Source organism: Lepus europaeus, chromosome 9 (assembly GCF_033115175.1).
Source record: "Lepus europaeus isolate LE1 chromosome 9, mLepTim1.pri, whole genome shotgun sequence".
NCBI lineage: Eukaryota > Metazoa > Chordata > Mammalia > Lagomorpha > Leporidae > Lepus > Lepus europaeus.
The window spans coordinates 84,223,695-84,241,554 of record NC_084835.1 but is presented as its reverse complement, the minus strand read 5'-3'; the positions used below and the strand labels follow the sequence as shown (position 1 = coordinate 84,241,554).

The window sequence follows — 17,860 nt, the reverse complement described above, 5'->3', positions numbered from 1 at the left end:
TGGTATGCTGGGGGATATTTTAGGTAAAATACCCTCTCTAATGGAGACTTATTCTAGACAAAATACCATCTTAGAGGCACACATCTGAAGCTCAAGGGAGTAGTGAAATGCTGACTGATTTGGCAGGAAAAACCAACAGAGCACTTAGCCATGGACTGTGCCACCCACAAGACCCAGAAGTCCAAGTTAGAAGTTTTAAAATTTTGAAGCCAATTTTAACCTGGCTGCTCTTTTATATTCTAGCTGTTAAGAAACTCATGTTAAAGAAGACTAAGTAAGTTTTTGAAATTAAAAATCATTGTTTTAACTTGGGAATTCAACATAAAAAAGGTAAAAACTGTCATTAGATCTGAGATTTATAAATCTTAGACTTGCAATTATGTATTGTCATTACAGGAAGACCCAACAGAGGCTAGAAGGACCTTTTGTACATAATTGTGGAGACTGAACCACTTGAATTTTCTGCATTTCAGGAAGTGAATTCATAATCATACTTTGCTTAACCTTCATATCTACATGCCATCTCAAAAGATCATAGGTAAAAAAAGCAGCTATCAAAGTCAATCACTTAAGTGCACCAAACTGCCTTGAATTGAACATTAACTTAAACTGAACTAAAGCTACAACAGTGTTGATATTATTAAGTAAAAAATTGTCCTGGCAGTTGTTAAACTGTTAAGACTGCACTCAAGACTATTGCAACAGGCAGACAGCTGGGGATTTACAGCCAGCAGGCACAGGGAGGGGGCAGCGGACAGAAAACTTCTAAGACACATCACAGGTAGGGGGATTCTTGAATTAACTTGACTGTTTTGTTGCTGACAGTGGGCCAGGGTAGTGAATTCTCACTAAACTGACTTAGCAGGATTCTTGCTAAAACTGGGCTAAGCAAGTCAGACAGAACCCAAGGATGAGTCCTGGTTAAAAAATTGGTGCAGAGCAGCAGGTCCCAAAAAGTTCACTTAATATAATCACAACCAAGCTTAGCTTCTCCACATGCTCAACATTTCTATTGCCTTAGTGATTTTGGCCATTCTAGTAGGTGTGCAGCAGTATCCCCCCATTGTTTTGAATTTTATTTCAATGATGCACATCTTATCATGCTTCTTGGGTATCTTCTTTGGAGAATCTTCTATCAGATTCCATTTTTTTTCCCTATTATATTACTGAATTTTAAGTGTTCTAATTCGGAACATAGGCTCATCAGGCATATGATTTCCAAATAAGTCTGTACCATTCAGTGGGTTGTATTTTTACTCTCTTAATGGTGTCCTTTGAAGCAAATTAAATCTTTAATTTTGATGAAGTCCAGTTTTTTTTTTTTTCTTTTGCAGCAACATAAGTTGCTTTAATTAGCGTAACAAACTATTGCTGAGCCAGTATTGTGACACAGTGGGTTAAGCCGCCACCTGCAATGCCAGCATCCCATTTGGGCCCTGGTTTGAGTCCTGGCTGCTTCACTTCTGATCCAACTCCCTGCTAACATACCTGGGAAAGAAGCAAAAGATGGCCCCTGAACCCGTGTCTAGGCTCCTGGTTTCAGACTGGTCCAGCGCTGGCCACTGTAACCATTTGGAGAGGGAACCAGCTGGTGGAAGATCTGTCTCTCCCTCTGTACCTCTGCCTTTGGAATAAAGAAAACTTAAAAACAACAAAAAACTTGGGCCGGCGCCGTGGCTTAACAGGCTAATCCTCCGCCTTGCGGCGCCGGCACACGGGTTCTAGTCCCGGTCGGGGCACCGATCCTGTCCCGGTTGCCCCTCTTCCAGGCCGGCTCTCTGCTGTGGCCAGGGAGTGCAGTGGAGGATGGCCCAAGTGCTTGGGCCCTGCACCCCATGGGAGACCAGGAGAAGCACCTGGCTCCTGCCATCGGAACAGCGTGGTGCGCCGGCCGCAGCACGCCAACCGCGGCGGCCATTGGAGGGTGAACCAACGGCAAAAAGGAAGACCTTTCTCTCTGTCTCCCTCTACTGTCCACTCTGCCTGTCAAAAACAACAACAACAACAACAACAAAACAACAAAAAACTGTTGCTAAATCCAAGATTATAAGATTTACTCTTGTGCTTTCTTCTGAGTTTTATCACCATTCCAAAATTTTAAAAATAATTCTCTTTAGAGTTGCCCAAACACCCTTCTGTCAAATAGAAAAAAAAGTAAGAATCCATGATTCCACTTGCAACTGGAATGTGTACAATCCTCACCCAGAAGTTGCTACTTTTACTACTTTCCAATCATGTGAAAGTGCTTAGTTCTAATGTGGACAAGAGGACTAAGGAATTCAAGTTTAAATAGTTTAGGAATATTTGCTGTTTGTGTTATGTGGTGAGCAACACACTAGGTACTGGAGCGGGGGTGGGGGCTCAAAAGTAATATCACTCAGGCCTGTTGACAGCATCAGAAACACAGGACAAGGTCTCCAATACTGTAAAGAGCGGCCCCTCAGAATGCAGTGGAGCTGGAGTGGAGGGCAGTTTCCAAAACCATGCCTCAAGGAAAAACTACATGCAAAGCCAAAAGCTTGGTGAGTAACTGCTATGTAGTGAGAACTCCCAGGAGCTTACAATGGCTGGGTGATCAGGGACAGGCGTAAGTGAACAAAACAGCAAGAGGAGTGAGAAACACGGTATTCAGAAAGGTAAAGCAGCTACCATGAGCAAAGAGGAGTGCCAGGTGCTGCAGATGCCTGGCCCAGTTCACTGTTCTTTTGGTGCTGTCATTAGATAATTTCACTTCATACAACCCTAAGACCAACTTGTTACCTAACCTTGACCTTCCAGCTTGCCACGTCCTGATGAATGAAAATTGTTGAGTTTTAAACTTCTTGGAACAGTTTATAATTCCAAGTATTTAAATGACTTAAAGAGCTGTTTATTTTTTGCTCAATACTACTTGTGAAATGTTCTATATATGCAACTACTGTTTATTTTAAATTGACATAATAATTATACATACTTATGGTATATGCAGTGTAATTTTTAAAATAAGATTTATTTGAGAGGCAGAGTTACAGACAGAAGGAGAGAGAGGTTTTCTATCCACTGGTTCACTCCCTAAATGGCTGCAACAGCCAGAGCTGTGCCAATCCAAAGCCAGGAGCCAGGAGCTTCTTCTGAGTCTTCCATATTCCCATGTGGGTGCAGGGGCCCAAGCACTTGGGCCATCTCCCACTATTTCCCAGACCATGAGTACTGAGCTGGATCTGAAGTGGTGCAGCCAGGACTCGGATCAGCACCCACATGGGATGCTGGTGCTGCAGGCAGAGGCTCAACCTACTGAGCCACAGCGCCAGCCAGAGTGATGCTCTATACATATACATACATATATTGTACAGTGATCAAACCAGTTTTATTAAGTACTTGGGCCATCTTCTGTTGCTTTCCCAGGCACATTAGCAGAGAGCTGGATTGGAAGGAGAGTAGCTCCTTGACTTGAGTCGATGCTCATATGAGATGCCAGTATCACAGGTGGCAGCTTTACCTGTGTAGCCATAGCACTGGCCTCCCGATACAATCTTTAGACCTAGAAATAAGTATTCACCAGAGCAAGATAAAATGCTTTTGGGGCTGGTGCTGTGGTGTGGTGGGTAAACTTGCCGCCTGTGGTGCCTACATCCCATATGGGCGCCAGTTTGAGTCCCAGCTGCTCCACTTCCGATCCAGCTCTCTGCCATAGTCTGGGAAATCAGTGGAGGGTGGCCAGAGTTCTTGGGCCCCTGCACCCACGTGGAAGATCCGGAAGAAGCTCCTGGCTTCGGATTGGTGCAGCACCAGCCATTGTGGCCACCTGGGGGGTGAACCACAGAATGGAAGACCTCTCTTTCTAACTCTGCCTTTCAAATAAATCAATCAATCTTTTTTAAGAAATGTTTTCAGGAAAATTTTACTGTATGAATAATAGTTGTGCAAATGGAAATTTCAGTTCTTATCAAGCCACCTGTAATCAAGAATGTCCTCTTTTGCATTCAAAATAAGAGTAATGTTCAAATTTTACTAATATAGTTATATGCAAGTGACAGAAAATAACAGTACATACTTGATCCTTCTTCTGAGTTGGCGATGAGGAAAAAACCTTCATGAGTGAAGAGATTCTCTCACGAAGGTCTCAATTTCCCTTTGAAAGAAAATGACATGACACCACCACTAGGTGTCTGTCAATGCACAGTGTTGACCACCTTTTGTGTACAATGTGCTTTGACCTTTAAAGCCATCCTGTGACTAAGCAAGTTTTAGTTATTCATTCTAATGAGGTATTTTCTCTGCAAACTTAGGATACCAAGAATAGTTGGTTCTTCTTTAGCATGTATTCAAAGAATAAGTAACAGTAAAAAAAAGTTTTTTTCAAAATTAACTTTAGTGTAGACATATTTTTACAACAGCCTTCAAAGAGAAGACAAGAAATTTCTGAAGTCCATCTTTGGGTTCTCTTGGGATTCACTCTTGCTAAGCAACATCTTCAGTTGAGAGAAGTGTTTTTTTGTTCTGCTCACACTCTTTGGGGAGCAAATAGGTGTTGACTGTCCAGATGTGGGTGTTCTGAAAAGAAAAAAAACCACAGGCCAATAAATAATTTTTCTTCCTCCTTAGCCTAGGTAACTGCCACTACATTCATTTTCCACTTTTTTGTATGGCCACATATGGGGCGTGACTGTACTTAGCAGTCATTCCCATTTTGTTAAAAATATCACTGAATAGGTTATAAACAACATTTAGGAGATACACTAAATGGTTCTGGAAATTTCTATCATACCTGAAAGATAAAGCTATAGGTAAAGTGTCATTAGGTTCATGTATGCTTTAAGTCTGACACTAATATTCATAGCAATTCTACATAAAAATTTTAAAAACATGTTCCTTCCTCACAGCTCAATGCTTTTCTTAAAAATGAAGGATTTCAATCTATACAAGTAGATACAATTCCATTGTATCTTCCCTGCTAGAAGGTAAGTTCCGCTCCATTATATATCCCAGCGCTTTCTGACTGCCAAACAGGAAGCACTCCAGAAATATCCACTGAATGAATGTATTTCATCCCCTCCAACTATGCGCCATCTCCTTGGGCCTTTGTTTGGGGTCAGTTTGTTCTTTGTTCTGCCTCGCCATCTGTATAATGTGAAGGCTGTTTCCTATTTCAGCACAGATCTAAATGCAGAGTCCTCCCTCCATGTCTGTGCTGCGTGCACTCCAGGAACTTCCCTCCCTCCACAACAGACACTACAATCTGCAGAAGCAAGAGTCCCCTGTATAATATGCTGTAGTATCTGCATATAACCTACATAATCCTCCCAGTCGTCTCCTGATTATTTATAATACCTAATACACTAAATGCTATCTGGACGGCTGTTACATTAGACCCTTCAGGGAATACAAGAAAAAAGGTCTGTACATGTTCATTGTAGACTTAACTTTTTCTGAATATTTCTGACTGCAATTGGTTGAATCTGTGGATATAGGACCAGCAGATACAGAAGACTAACTGGTCTGGTACAAAGGCAAGTAAAGTGTTTTAAATGTGCCCAATTTCCTTGATGAATTCTTATACCAAATATCAAAATAATTACATTAAGAATATACAGAAAACTCAAAATGTTAATTTTGGGGGCCAGCGCTGTGGCTTATCCGGTAAAGCCATCATCTGCCGTGCTGGCATCCCGTATGGGCACCAGTTTGATATCTGGCTATTCCACTTCTGATCCAGCTCTCTGCGATGGCCTGGGAAAGCAGTGGAAGATGGCCCAAGTCCTTGGGCTACTGCACCCGCATGGGAGACATGGAGGAAGCTCCTGGCTCCTGGCTTTGGATCAGCGCAGCTCTGGCCAATGCGGCCATGTGGGGAGTGAACCAGTGGATGGAAGACCTCTCTCTATCTCTGTCTTTCAAATAAATAAATCTTTAAAAAATATATTTTAATTCTTACTCAATTTTATAAACTTCAAGCCCAATATAAAAGTTTCCATTCAATAAGCAGATAGTCTAGTCCTTGGTGAATTTTATTATTTATGTTAAAAAAAAAACAGACTCAGTGTCTCTTTCTGCAACAAAATGTTTCAAAATTCCTTTCAGTTTCTGTGAAATGAAATGTATGGAGTATCATAGTGAATAAGGTTTTGAGGATCACCCAGAAACAGGTGCACAGTCTTAGTTAAGGCATTTCTGATAGTGGAAAGAGCAAATACAACAGTTGAGAAAGGAGGCAGGCTGGGAATGGTGCAGTGCTGGCGGCATATAGGATGGATTAAGGCAAAGTAAGACAGGCGGGCAGACCAATGCCAGTTAGTGAGGCTAAAAGCTGTGCCAGAGTATTTGATCCATGCTGCGGGGTGAGTGTAAAAGTCTGCTAATCTGAACTGTTCTTTAAGAAGACTTCAAAGGGGTTTGAAACTAGAAATAAGAAGATACTGTAGTAGTCTTGACAAAAAGTGAACAGGAAACGGAACGAGGATAGCAGAATTTGGGAGAAAAGGGAGAGAGTACCTGCAAACAGCAAAGAAACAGAATAGATAAAAACTGGCAACAAGGAGCACGGGAGTAAGGGCTGTCAACTGCACCCACCAGAATGTCTAGCAGGGCATGTTCCAGTGACAGAACGAGCAGTAGGTTTGAGTGGTTGGCTGCAGGGACATGAGGTACGACGTTTGGGACATGTACAGGGCTGAAGTGGATAGGTGCAGCGGGCAGCTGGGAGCAGGCCAGGGAGAGGCTGGCAGGAGAGTAATAGAACTGAAGTCACAGTGAGCTGAAAGTTAAAGATACAGCAGTGTGTACCATTAGAAAAGGAGCATGGAGGGGAAAAGGGGCCCAACTCCTGAACTGCACAGAGTCAGGATGTGTATTTAACAGAGGAAACCAGAAGAAGTAGTTGAGTGCACACTGCCAATTCAAATAAGGCTATAAATGAAGATACCTGAAAGTCAGTGCCGGGCTCTTGCCTCTGGACGCAGACAGAGTAAGGTTTACTGCATTTGGAGTCCTTCTCTCTGTTATCTCCCGGCTGAGCTTACTCAGTGGAGTGCTGGGGCTGCTCTTCAGTGCTGACAGGAAGCTTCTACTTTTACCGGGATGCTGAACTGCTCTGTTGCATGTTTTACAAGTAACCAACTACCATAAAAAGAAGAAACCAGTGAGTTCATAACAAGCAACACGATCACTAAATTCTTGCATGTTATACTTTATCAGTATAAGACTGTGTTTGGGCAGGAGATTAGAGATGGCCCTCCTCTGTAATAGCAGTAGACATTTATTTTAGAATATGAACTTCAGGCCGGTGCCGTGGCTCAACAGGCTAATCCTCCGCCTTGTGGCGCTGGCACACCGGGTTCTAGTCCTGGTCGGGGTGCCGGATTCTGTCCCGGTTGCCTCTCTTCCAGGCCAGCTCTCTGCTGTGGCCAGGGAGTGCAGTGGAGGATGGCCCAAGTGCTTGGGCCCTGCACCCCATGGGAGACCAGGAGAAGCACCTGGCTCCTGCCATCGGAACAGCGCGGTGCACCAGCCACAGCACGCTGGCCACGGTGCGCCAGCCACAGCGGCCATTGGAGGGTGAACCAACGGCAAAAGGAAGACCTTTCTCTCTGTCTCTCTCTCACTGTCCACTCTGCCTGTCAAAAATTTTAAAAAAATTTTAAAAAAATGAACTTCAGCCTTTTCCCCATAAAACATAAAACTTAAGTGCCCTCCTTAAAACCTTAACAATTCTATAATTATAGGTCTAGTTTATCAAACCAAATGAATAATCACATTCTCACACCTCATTTTCATCACTTTCTTTTTTAGGATTCATTTAAGAAATGGTCCATTTTCTAGCAAAATCTTTTCTTTTACATAGCTAACTCACAATGTACAGAATTCAGCCATGTCTCAGTAAAATTCATATAAGCTGGCTTGGCGAGCAGATGGTCATGAGCACACAAAAATGTAAATGTGGGTTCTGCATTTATCACAGTGTAGGTTACTTTGTACTTTTTGGAAAGAGGTGATATATAAATCAAAATAAATCAGCCAAACACCCTTAGCACTTTTCTAGTTGACCTGATTAAAATACTTTAGAATGTAAGCTTCATGAAGGCAAAACACTGGAAGACAGTGAGGCAGCTTTTATCATTCTATTCACTTCACTATTCTATCTTTTCTCTTTCTCTGAAAACTCAATCTTATGACAAAGCACAATGTACTTACCTGATGTAATACTGGCAAACCCCTATATATGACAATTTTCAATTGAAGTTATTAATAGTTGTAATCATGTGCCATCCCTAAGTTGTTATAATATCCAGTGCCCAACATATATCTGACAGTGAGCAGGCACTTGAATAACTGATGAATGTTAACAGCATATTCAGCATATAAAATATATCTGCTATGTCTCTATCACATGTATCTAGTAAACCCTAGGTCATTTTTGTGTTCCATTTTATATCTCCAATTCTAGCCACTGTTTGGCACAGGAGAGACCTCCAATCAACGCTTAAAGGTGAACACAAGGTACACTCACCTTTGTTGGACAATTAAACAGACATTGACTTGAGGGTGGGAAGAATGACAGATGAAGTAACAATGGTACCTACATACATAAGGTAGAGCTGTTTGATGAAAAGGACCACTAACTGAAAAAAATAATATAGTGCTGCTAAGTGCAACTCATGTGGTGTTATCATACAAAAGGACTTCAAAAAGTCCATGGGAAAAAAATGAAATTCTTTCAAAATCCATGCATAGTTTTTCCATTCTATACATTTTCCATGAACTTTCTGAAGAAAGTATTGTATTGATCATCTCAAGAAATCTTCAAATTTGTGAAAATAAATGTGCTCAATAATAAGGTCTGAGAACAATTAATTGGTAACAATGAAATATAAGCCATACACCTGATGATACACCAATCATGAGAAAATACTATAAATCTGAGAGTGATATTCAGGTTGATTTAAAAACAAAATAAATAAAAATTTACGTATTTATTTGCAAGAGTAGAAAGAGAAAGTCTCCATCTGCTGGTTTGCTCCGGAGATGGCTGCAATGGCCAGGGTTGGGCAGCATATAGGATGAAGCCAGGAGACAGGAGCTTCATCCCCATCTCCCATGTGGGTGGCAGGGACCCAAACACTTGAGCCGTCTTCCACTGCTTTCCCCAAGCCATTAGCAGAGAGTTAGATTGGAAGTGAAGCAGCCAGGATATGAACCGTACCCATATGGGATGCCAGTGTTGCAGGTAGTGGCCTTACCCACTTACACTATAATGCTGGCCACTTCAGGTTCATTCTTAAGTTAAAGAAAAGAAAAATTTGTTTATTCATACATATGGAAGTAAAATCTTACCAATACACTCTTGGAGTCTCTGTATTTTTTCAAAATTTTTGCTTCTTTAAAACTGAGTGTAAAATTTCTTGCTTCTCGATTAAGAAGTTTCTGTATTTTAGGTGTCAATTTGGCCTTGGGTTTGAGGCGCACTCGAGAATTATCCAGAACCAACAGCTGGAAACAGTATGGACATGTTTCTTCAAAATTGCTCTTATCATCTAAAATTAGACATGAAACTCACTGTTCAGCAAATCAGAATACTGTTACCTCAAATAAACCTCCAACATTCCGGAAAAGTATACTGCTGCTTAATATAAGCGGACAGACATTCTCTAAGGCAACTCCAAAGATGAACATTTATCCCCTCTTGGCCTTTTGGCTAACAGGTTCATATAAAAGATGAACATGTACAAAAATGATAAATTGACAACAATTTATTTTCCAAATACTACAATTCCATCCATTTGCTCCTCTCAACAACAGATAGGCAAGTCTCCAATTTTTGCTACCTGGCTCATTATTTGATACTAAGTTAAAAAAAAAAAAAAGGCTGTTATACTTTACCAACATATTCATCACAAAATAACAAATTGTACTGTACATGTTTCATTTTTAGAAAATTAGCACATGAATGAAGTACCTACTGTAAAGCACTGTGTTCAGTGCCAGGTTACAACTACAAAGCTCTAGGAGCCATGTCTGCAAGTCAGCTCTGCCCAATGTAAAATGTATTCTCATTTACTGAGTGACTGTGAAGTGCCACGCTCTGTCCTGGATGCTGGAGATACAGCAGAAAAAACCAAGGCAGATACTAACTAACAACACTAAACACTAAGTGAGGGGGTGGGGGTGGGGATAAGAGTACATGGGAAAGGGGAAAAGGGAGTGCTCACGGAGCTACCCATCTTGGGAAGGGTGGCCAGGAAGGCTTCGCTGGGTCACACTTGCAGGGAGGAGGGAGACGTGTGAAGCAACAGTGGCAGCCACAGGGCCGGCAGCTGCAAAGGCCCTGAACCAACCGCCAGGAGGCCTAGTGTGGCTGCCGGTGAGCGAAGAGAGCCAAGTCAGCCGTCAGGTAGGCCAGCATGGAGGGTCTTCCAATCCTTTTAGAGCTTGCTCTTACTGGCGATGGGAAGTCACTTATGGGGAGGAGTGGCACGCTCTGCTTTTACCACAATCACTTGGACTGCTGCCTTGGGAACAGACCATGGGAGCCACCGACAGTAATCGGAGCGGGAGGCAGCGGCGGCTTGGACCAGGGTGATGGCAATGCATGTGGTGAGAAGTAGCCAGCTGGATACGTCTGGTAGGGCTGTCAGGGAATCAAGAATGGCTCCAGGGGTTGGGGCTGAGTAACTACTGAAAGGTGAAACTCTGGAGGGGCTGGATGGGGAAGAGTTCCGACTGGGGACACGGTAAGTCTGCAGACCTTACTAGACACTGAAAAGAAGCTGTCAAGGAGGCACGCGGATATGTGACCTGGAATTTGGAGCGGTCCGGGCGGGGTGTGGAACTCTGCAAGTCCTTAGGATAATGAGACTGGAAGAGAAACGGTCACCAAGGAGGTGGCCTGCAGCTAGGAACAAGGCCCAAGGGCCGAGCGCTGGGACATTACCCTATTCGCGGGTAGGGGAGGCTGGGAAGCAGCCCCAGAGCGGGCCGGTAAGTCCTGGCTAAAGCAGCAAGAGGTGAACTCGGCCATGACCTGGGAGCCACGTGAGGAAACCCTGTTAGACGGATCCCGCGTCAGATGCCGCCGTGAGGTCAAGCCAAGGCAGGCGCACTAAGGAATGGGGCATTTTCCCAAAACCCAGAGGCCTCGGGGCCTTTCCTAATGAGAGGGCCGGGGCTCCTCCTGGGGCCCCCGCGAGCGCGGTGGAGGAGAGCGAGGCGCCGGCATCCCACCCACCGCGGACGGGCGCGCTCCCTACCGTGGGACGAACCGTAGGCCCAGCTGTAAGAAACAGAAAGACTCGTGAGAGGCGAAGCAGCACCGCCTCGCCGCGCGCCCCCGCTGCCCGCCCGGCCTTCTCTTACAGCAGATAGCGAGCCTGGCCCGGGCAGGAATAGAGCAGCTTCCGCGCCGCGGCCTCCAGGTAGTGCTTCTGCCTCATCGCCGCCGCAGCCGCAGGCTGGTGGGGGAAAGGAGACGCCGGAAATGGCCTTCCCAGCGTCGCCGACAACGGGCACGGCTCCCTCCGGAAACTGGCACCCTCGGCAGATGGGTTCCGGTTTCCTCTGCGTCGCGTGTAGCGCGCAGGCGCGCCCAGCTAGGCGCCGCCCGCGGCCCCGCCCCTCGGCCCTGCGGCTTCTACATCAGTGAGAGTCCTGACCTGGAGGCCAGGTCCACGATGGGAGGCCCCATCCGGCATTCTGTCCGCCTCGGCTGCTTGTGTGTTCTCTACACTCTTGTTGTGGTCTCCTGCCCGGCCTCGTCTAGATTCTCCAGCCAGAGTAATGGAGGCCCCTGGTAAGAGTGCGGGGCCTAGGCTCCCGACTGGCCGAGAGGGCAAGCCTGCCCTTGGCCTGTGTGCGATCCAGCTTTCCTTGTCCTAAGTTAAAACGAAATTCACACGCCATAAAGTAAGCCGTTCTGAGGTAAACAGTTTGGGGCCAGTGTTGGGCGCTGCAGGACAAGCCTGCTCCGAGGCCCGCATCCCCTCTGAGTGCCAGGACTAGTCTGGGCGGCCCCACTTCCCATCCAGCTCCCTGCTAATGCGCCCCCGGACAGGGAAAGAGCAGAGGAAGGCCCAAGTGCTTGGGCCCTGCCGCCCAGCTCGGAGATGGGTAGCGGCTCCTGGCTCCCGGCTTCCATCTGGCCCAGCCTCGGCTATTGCAGCCCTTTGGGGAGTGAGCCAGCAGGTGGAAGACCTCTGTCTCTCATTTCTTTATGCCATGCTGCCTTTCAAACAAGTAAGGAAATCTTGGAAAAGGTAAACCATTCAGTGGCCTCCAGTACGTGGTAAACGTGCAGCCACCGCCTCAGCTGAGCAGCAACACATTTCTGGCAGGCCAGGGATAACCCGCAGCCGTCTTAAACATCGACTCGTTCTCCTCGCCCTCCTAGGCCCTGGCAACCGCTAGCCTGCTTTCCACCTCTGTGGATTTGCCCATTCTGGCCATTTCATATACGCAGAGTCATAAGACATGCAACCTTTTGTGTCTGGCATCTTTCCTCAAGCTCATTTTTGAGATCACCTTGGAGCATGTGTCAGTATTTCATTCCTTTTCATGCCTGAATAATATTCCGCTGTACAGGCATACTACATTTATTTATCCTTTTGTCAAATGATGGATATGTGATTTGCTTCTTTGGGCTATTATGAAGAGTACTGCTGTGAAACAAGCACACGTGTGTTTGAGTACCTGTTTTCTATTCTTTCCATTTATGCCTAGAAGTGGTTTTGCTGGGTCATCCCGGAATTCTATATATAACAAGGGTTCCTTGCAGGCTCTGCCATGGGCCTCTCCCAGGTGTCCATGGTTAGCAGCCATCCCAGGGGATCCCTCAGGGCTGGGTTGACAGGACAGACTCCTGCAGTTGGTTCAGGTTCCTCCCATAGAAGGGTGGCATTGCTGTCATCCTGGCGAACAGGATCACCTCCAGACTCTAGATGTCAGCCTTACAGGTGCCGTAGTCCTAGATAAAAATTCTGGGGCATGGTACTGTGGGGTGCACAATACCCTCTCATCAGCCAGGGGCTGATGCCGAAGTCAGCCAGTTTGATCTCCACGTGCGAGTGCAACAGCACATCACTTAGATTTAGGTTTCTGTGTGCCACGCGGTTCATATGGCATTGGTGCACAGCTGACAGGGTCTGGCTGAACCGCGAGCTGGCCTCGCCCACCTGCAGGCCACCCAGCACCAACACATGTGCCAGAGATTGCCCTGGCTGGCCAGCTGCATCACCAGGGATGTGTGCTTGGCTGTGGGCCTCACCCCCAGGAGGCGGGTGATGTTCTCCTGACTCAGGCTCGCCAGGATGGCCCCTTTTCCCCCTGCTTCCCCGAGCTGGAAGGCGAGTGGCAGGCTTGCATGAGGATCTTCACAGCCAGATGCCTCCCGGTAGCCACGCGGTAGGCAAGCTTCACCAAGCCATGGCTGCCGCAGCCCATGCGGTACAGGAAGTGGTACCCATCAAGGGCATTCGCTTCCTGATGGAATGCCCCAGAGCCTTCCATCCTGGTGTTCACCTGTCTGTTTAAATGACTCACTCTATCAACAAATGTTAACTGATAACTATCCTATGATACCCAATAAATGAATCACAAGGGGACTGCTAATATGACTAACGCAGAACACTAGCTCACCAACTATACCAATGATACTGAGCAAGGCTTAGCACTGGCCAAATAACATTGGGGGGCCGGCGCCATGGCTTAACAGGCTAATCCTCCACCTTGCGGCGCCGGCACACCGGGTTCTAGTCCCAGTCGGGGTGCCGGATTCTATCCCGGTTGCCCCTCTTCCAGGCCAGCTCTCTGCTATGGCCCAGGAAGGCAGTGGAGGATGGCCCAAGTCCTTGGGCCCTGCACCTGCATGGGAGAGCAGGAGAAGCACCTGGCTCCTGGCTTCGGATCGGCACGATGCGCCGGCCAGAGTGGCCATTGGAGGGTGAACCAACGGCAAAAAGGAAGACCTTTCTCTCAGTCTCTCTCTCTCACTATCCACTCTGCCTGTCAAAAATTTAAAAAAAAAGAAAACAAAAAGAGGAAAACTGCAAAAAAAAAAAAACCACAAAAAACCCTCTATATTAACTACACTAATAGACTAAGTCTAATAGTACTACCTAAATAAAAATGGGGGAAGCAAAAATTTTTTAAAATGCAAAAATACAAAAGTGGGCAAAAAATAGGCAGAAAAAAAAACTAAATGGGAAACAATACACAAAATAGATCAAGAAACAAAAGAGCAAACAAATACACCAAAAAGCACACATGCTACATTAGATGGGTACAAGTAACACCAGTCACCAAAAATAGCTCCCTGGGTAAGGCAGACAAAAATCTAGGGCCCACCTGTAGCTCTATGCATGCTTTTGAAATTACATGAGGTGGTGCCTCATGAAATCAGAGCAAGACATGGCCCAGTCACAGCTGCTGATGACCCACTGGCTTTTTCTCAAGAACCTTCCACTTAAATAAAAGCAAGGATCCCCAGAGCTTTTGCTTAGGTTGGTGATAGAGATTGATGTCTATTTTTTGAGAAATTAAAAACTTTAGGATGTTTCAATGATCTTCTCATTTCTAATTTAAAAAAGTGATAACTTTTGGCTTTTGAAGACCTCCTAATATCTACACTAGAAATATCTACTCCTTTTCCTTTAACCTCTGAATAATAGGTCTCAAAATGAAGGTAAAACTTCTGGAGCATCATGATACTGTGACAAAATGCTCTGTTGCCCAATCACCAGCAGGTACAATATTCACATCTACAGAGCTGAGTCGAAGGTAACTGTCATCATGATTTTCCCCCTAAGATCACCATCAGATTTTTCATCAGAAACCCTGGAGGACCAGAAGGTAGTAGGGTTGATACAGTCCAGATATGGAAGGCCAAATAAGCGTTAGCCAAGAAAGCTACATCCTCCAAGGTGAAGATTTGAGTAGTGGGGTGAAATTGAGGCATTTCCACTTGTCCTAGGTTTTTTGGACCACTAGAACAAAATATGTTGACCTGGGTCATTGAAAAAATATCAGAAATTTACTTCTGAGTTTTCTGGATCAAGGCAGCAGCAGACTTGGTGTCTGGAGAGAGCTGACTCTGCTGCCAAGATGGGGCCTTCTTCACAGAAAAAAAAAATAAGGAAATGGAAAGGCTGGTGGCCTGGGATGGCCTGTTGAAACCATGAATGTATTCATATCTATGCAGACATCTTATCCCCACTCTTGCAACTTCCCATTCTACTTCTCCAACATAATCAATGTTAGCATTTGGGTGTCTTCTGTATCCTTATATGCTGAAGCACATACACACCTTTTTTTTTTTTTTTTTTTTTTTGGACAGGTAGAGTTATTGACAGTGAGAGAGAGAGACAGAGAAAGGTCTTCCTTCCATTGGTTCACTCCTCAAATGGCCGCTACAGCCGGCGCTGCGCTGATCCGAAGCCAGGAGCCGGGTGCTTCCCCTGGTCTCCCATGCGGGTGCAGGGCCCAAGCACTTGGGTCATCCTCCGCTGCCCTCCCAGGCCACAGCAGAGAGCTGGACTGGAAGAGGAGCAACCAGGACTAGAACCCGGCACCCCAACTGGGACTAGAACCCGGGGTGCCAGCGCCACAGGAAGAGGGTTAGCCAAGTGAGCCACGGCACTGGCCCCACATACACACATATGTAAACATGTCCCACCTACTACTACTACACACAAAAAGAAACAAAGCCAAATCCACATATGAAAAACCAAAGCCCAGAAGAGAATTTTAGACCCTTTTTACATAACTTGTGTTTTCCTTAACAGGCCACAGTCTTCTTAGAAGTCAATATATATAATTCTCACACATGCTTTTTAGTAACTGACAGTGCTTCAAAGTGTAATGTACCATAACTGATTTCACCATTTTCCTGTGGGTGCAAATGCAAAAGCATTTTCTATGCTTTGCTAGTTCAAACAGTACAACAGCAGAAATCTTGTGCATCCTGGTGCTTTCTAATCTCTTTTGTCAGAATTTCTAAAGGAAATTTCTGGGTAAAATGACATGCATTATTTTTATCTGCCTTGTGGTTCAAAAAAGGTTGTCACAACTCCTGTTTCCAATTTCAGTGACTGAGAAGGACAGTCACATTGGATGGGCAAAGAGGCAGTGACTCTTTTCCTGTTTCTATTTCCTATGTTTCTTTTTCCTATGCTTCTATTAAAGAGATAGCTTCTATTGGATTGTGTATCAATTTCTAGGAGATATTTGCATTTTGGGGAAGTTTGTCTTTTGTTTGTCATATATAATATTTTCTTACCTCTTACTCATCTTTGGCATGGTATATAGAAATATTTTACCATACAGAATTTTGTATGTGGTCAAAAAAGTCACTGTTCATTATGAATTGTGTGTTTTCTAGGTAGCTTAACAAGGCTGTTTGTGTTTAGGTTAGTCAACTAAGTATTCATCCAAACATATGGATTTCTTCGATGAACATTTTTACTTGGTAATAAATATTTTTTCACTTATGTAAAGTAGAGCGTGTCTTCTTTTTTTAAGATTTATTTATTTACTTGAAAGAGTTACACAGAGAGGAGAGGCAGAGAGAGAGAAAGGTCTTCCATCCACTGGTTTTCTCCCTAGTTGGCTGCAACGGCCGGAGCTGTGCCAGTCCGAAGCTAGGAGCCAGGAGCTTCTTCCGGGTCTCCCATGCTGGTGCAGGGGCCCAAGGACTTGGGCCATCTTCCACTGCTTTTCCAGGCCATAGCAGAGAGCTGGATGGGAAGTGGAGCATCCGGGACTCAAACCAGTACCTATATGGGATGCTGGCACTACAGGCGGCAGCTTTATCCACTATGCCACGGCGCCGGGCTCACGGATAGCATGTTATGCAAAAATCCCTTATTAGGTAAATAGTCTTTTCCCATTTGGATCAAAATAAAAATAATAAGCAGTGAGCACTGAGTATGTGCCAGGCACTTTTCAAAACATCTTAACTGCAAGAATTCAGGTAGTAGTCAGGACAGCTCCATGGCATGGGGTGAAATGCTGCTTCAACATATAGGAGGTTTTTAAATACAGCTGTGTGTTTCCAGGCTCTTTATTCTGTTCCACTAACAAAGCTGAAAAGAATGAAAATGTGTACACACACACACACACACACACCCTGCTTCCCTGCACACTTTCCAGCCACCCCTCTCCTCTCTCCATTGAGCACCACACTCCTGCATCCGGAGGCCCTGTTAGAACTCATCTGCTCACACCAACACCTGGTTCCTCATTCCCACAGGGGCCCTGCTCGGCTGCCTAGTAACTCCTCACAGCCCAGAGGGCCCAGGAGGCAGGGCAGGACTATTATTCTCCTCATGTCGCACTTGAAGAAACTGAGACTCAAGGAGATGAAGTCGCTCAGCCAAGGGCACCTGCTGAGGGACTTGACTCCCCCCCCACGCACACCCCAAGCTCCAAAGCCTATGCTCCTCATATTGTTCCCTTTGCCGTCTGGCTCACCTGAACATACAGCACATTAAAGCCCACCATGCAAGGAGCTGTCACTGAGCACTGGTTTCTGCAGCAATAGTGATTTTCTCGGCCTCATTGCTCTGCTCCCAAACCTGCAAGAGGTGTCCAACTCAACTCCTTCGTCTAAAGTTTCAAGCTGTCCTGTTGTACCTGTCCGTTCTCTAGAAATCCTACACTGTCTTCCCCACCAGGAGTTACTGTCCGTTCAGCAGGGAGGCAGGATGAGTTCCAGGATCAGCTGGCCCACCTGGACTCTGCTCTGTTGCCAGATTCATGATCTTGAACATCCTTTTCTCAGCTAGGCCATGCCTCACTCTGTCATCTGAAAAGGAAGAGAGTGGAACTCTAAGCAAATGTGGCTCCTGACCCTTTCAAGCATCGCTTGTGCACTCACTGGGAGCTTGCCTGTGGGCAT

General features: G+C 45.4%; 1 protein-coding gene across 1 annotated transcript; it reads right to left on the bottom strand.

Moving 5' to 3' along the window:
• Positions 1–3,884: 3,884 nt before the first annotated feature.
• On the bottom strand, positions 3,885–11,467 carry C9H18orf21 (chromosome 9 C18orf21 homolog). Its single transcript, XM_062201561.1, has 5 exons — positions 11,329–11,467; positions 11,223–11,245; positions 9,310–9,509; positions 6,902–7,095; positions 3,885–4,533 (listed from the first exon to the last, which is right to left on the bottom strand). The coding sequence occupies exons 1-5, from the start codon at positions 11,403–11,405 to the stop codon at positions 4,380–4,382; spliced, it is 648 nt and encodes a 215-aa protein (XP_062057545.1). The 5' UTR covers positions 11,406–11,467; the 3' UTR covers positions 3,885–4,379.
• Positions 11,468–17,860: the final 6,393 nt, after the last annotated feature.

Excerpts from the sequence above, each read along its gene's own strand:
- C9H18orf21 (XM_062201561.1), bottom strand. The coding sequence starts at position 11,405 with ATGAGGCAGAAGCACTACCTGGAGGCCGCGGCGCGGAAGCTGCTCTAT. Across the intron at positions 9,510-11,222 it reads GGCCTACGGTTCGTCCCACG|ATGATAAGAGCAATTTTGAA; the intron begins GTAGGGAGCGCG and ends GTCTAATTTTAG. Across the intron at positions 7,096-9,309 it reads GAGACTCCAAGAGTGTATTG|TTGGTTACTTGTAAAACATG; the intron begins GTAAGATTTTAC and ends TTTTTATGGTAG.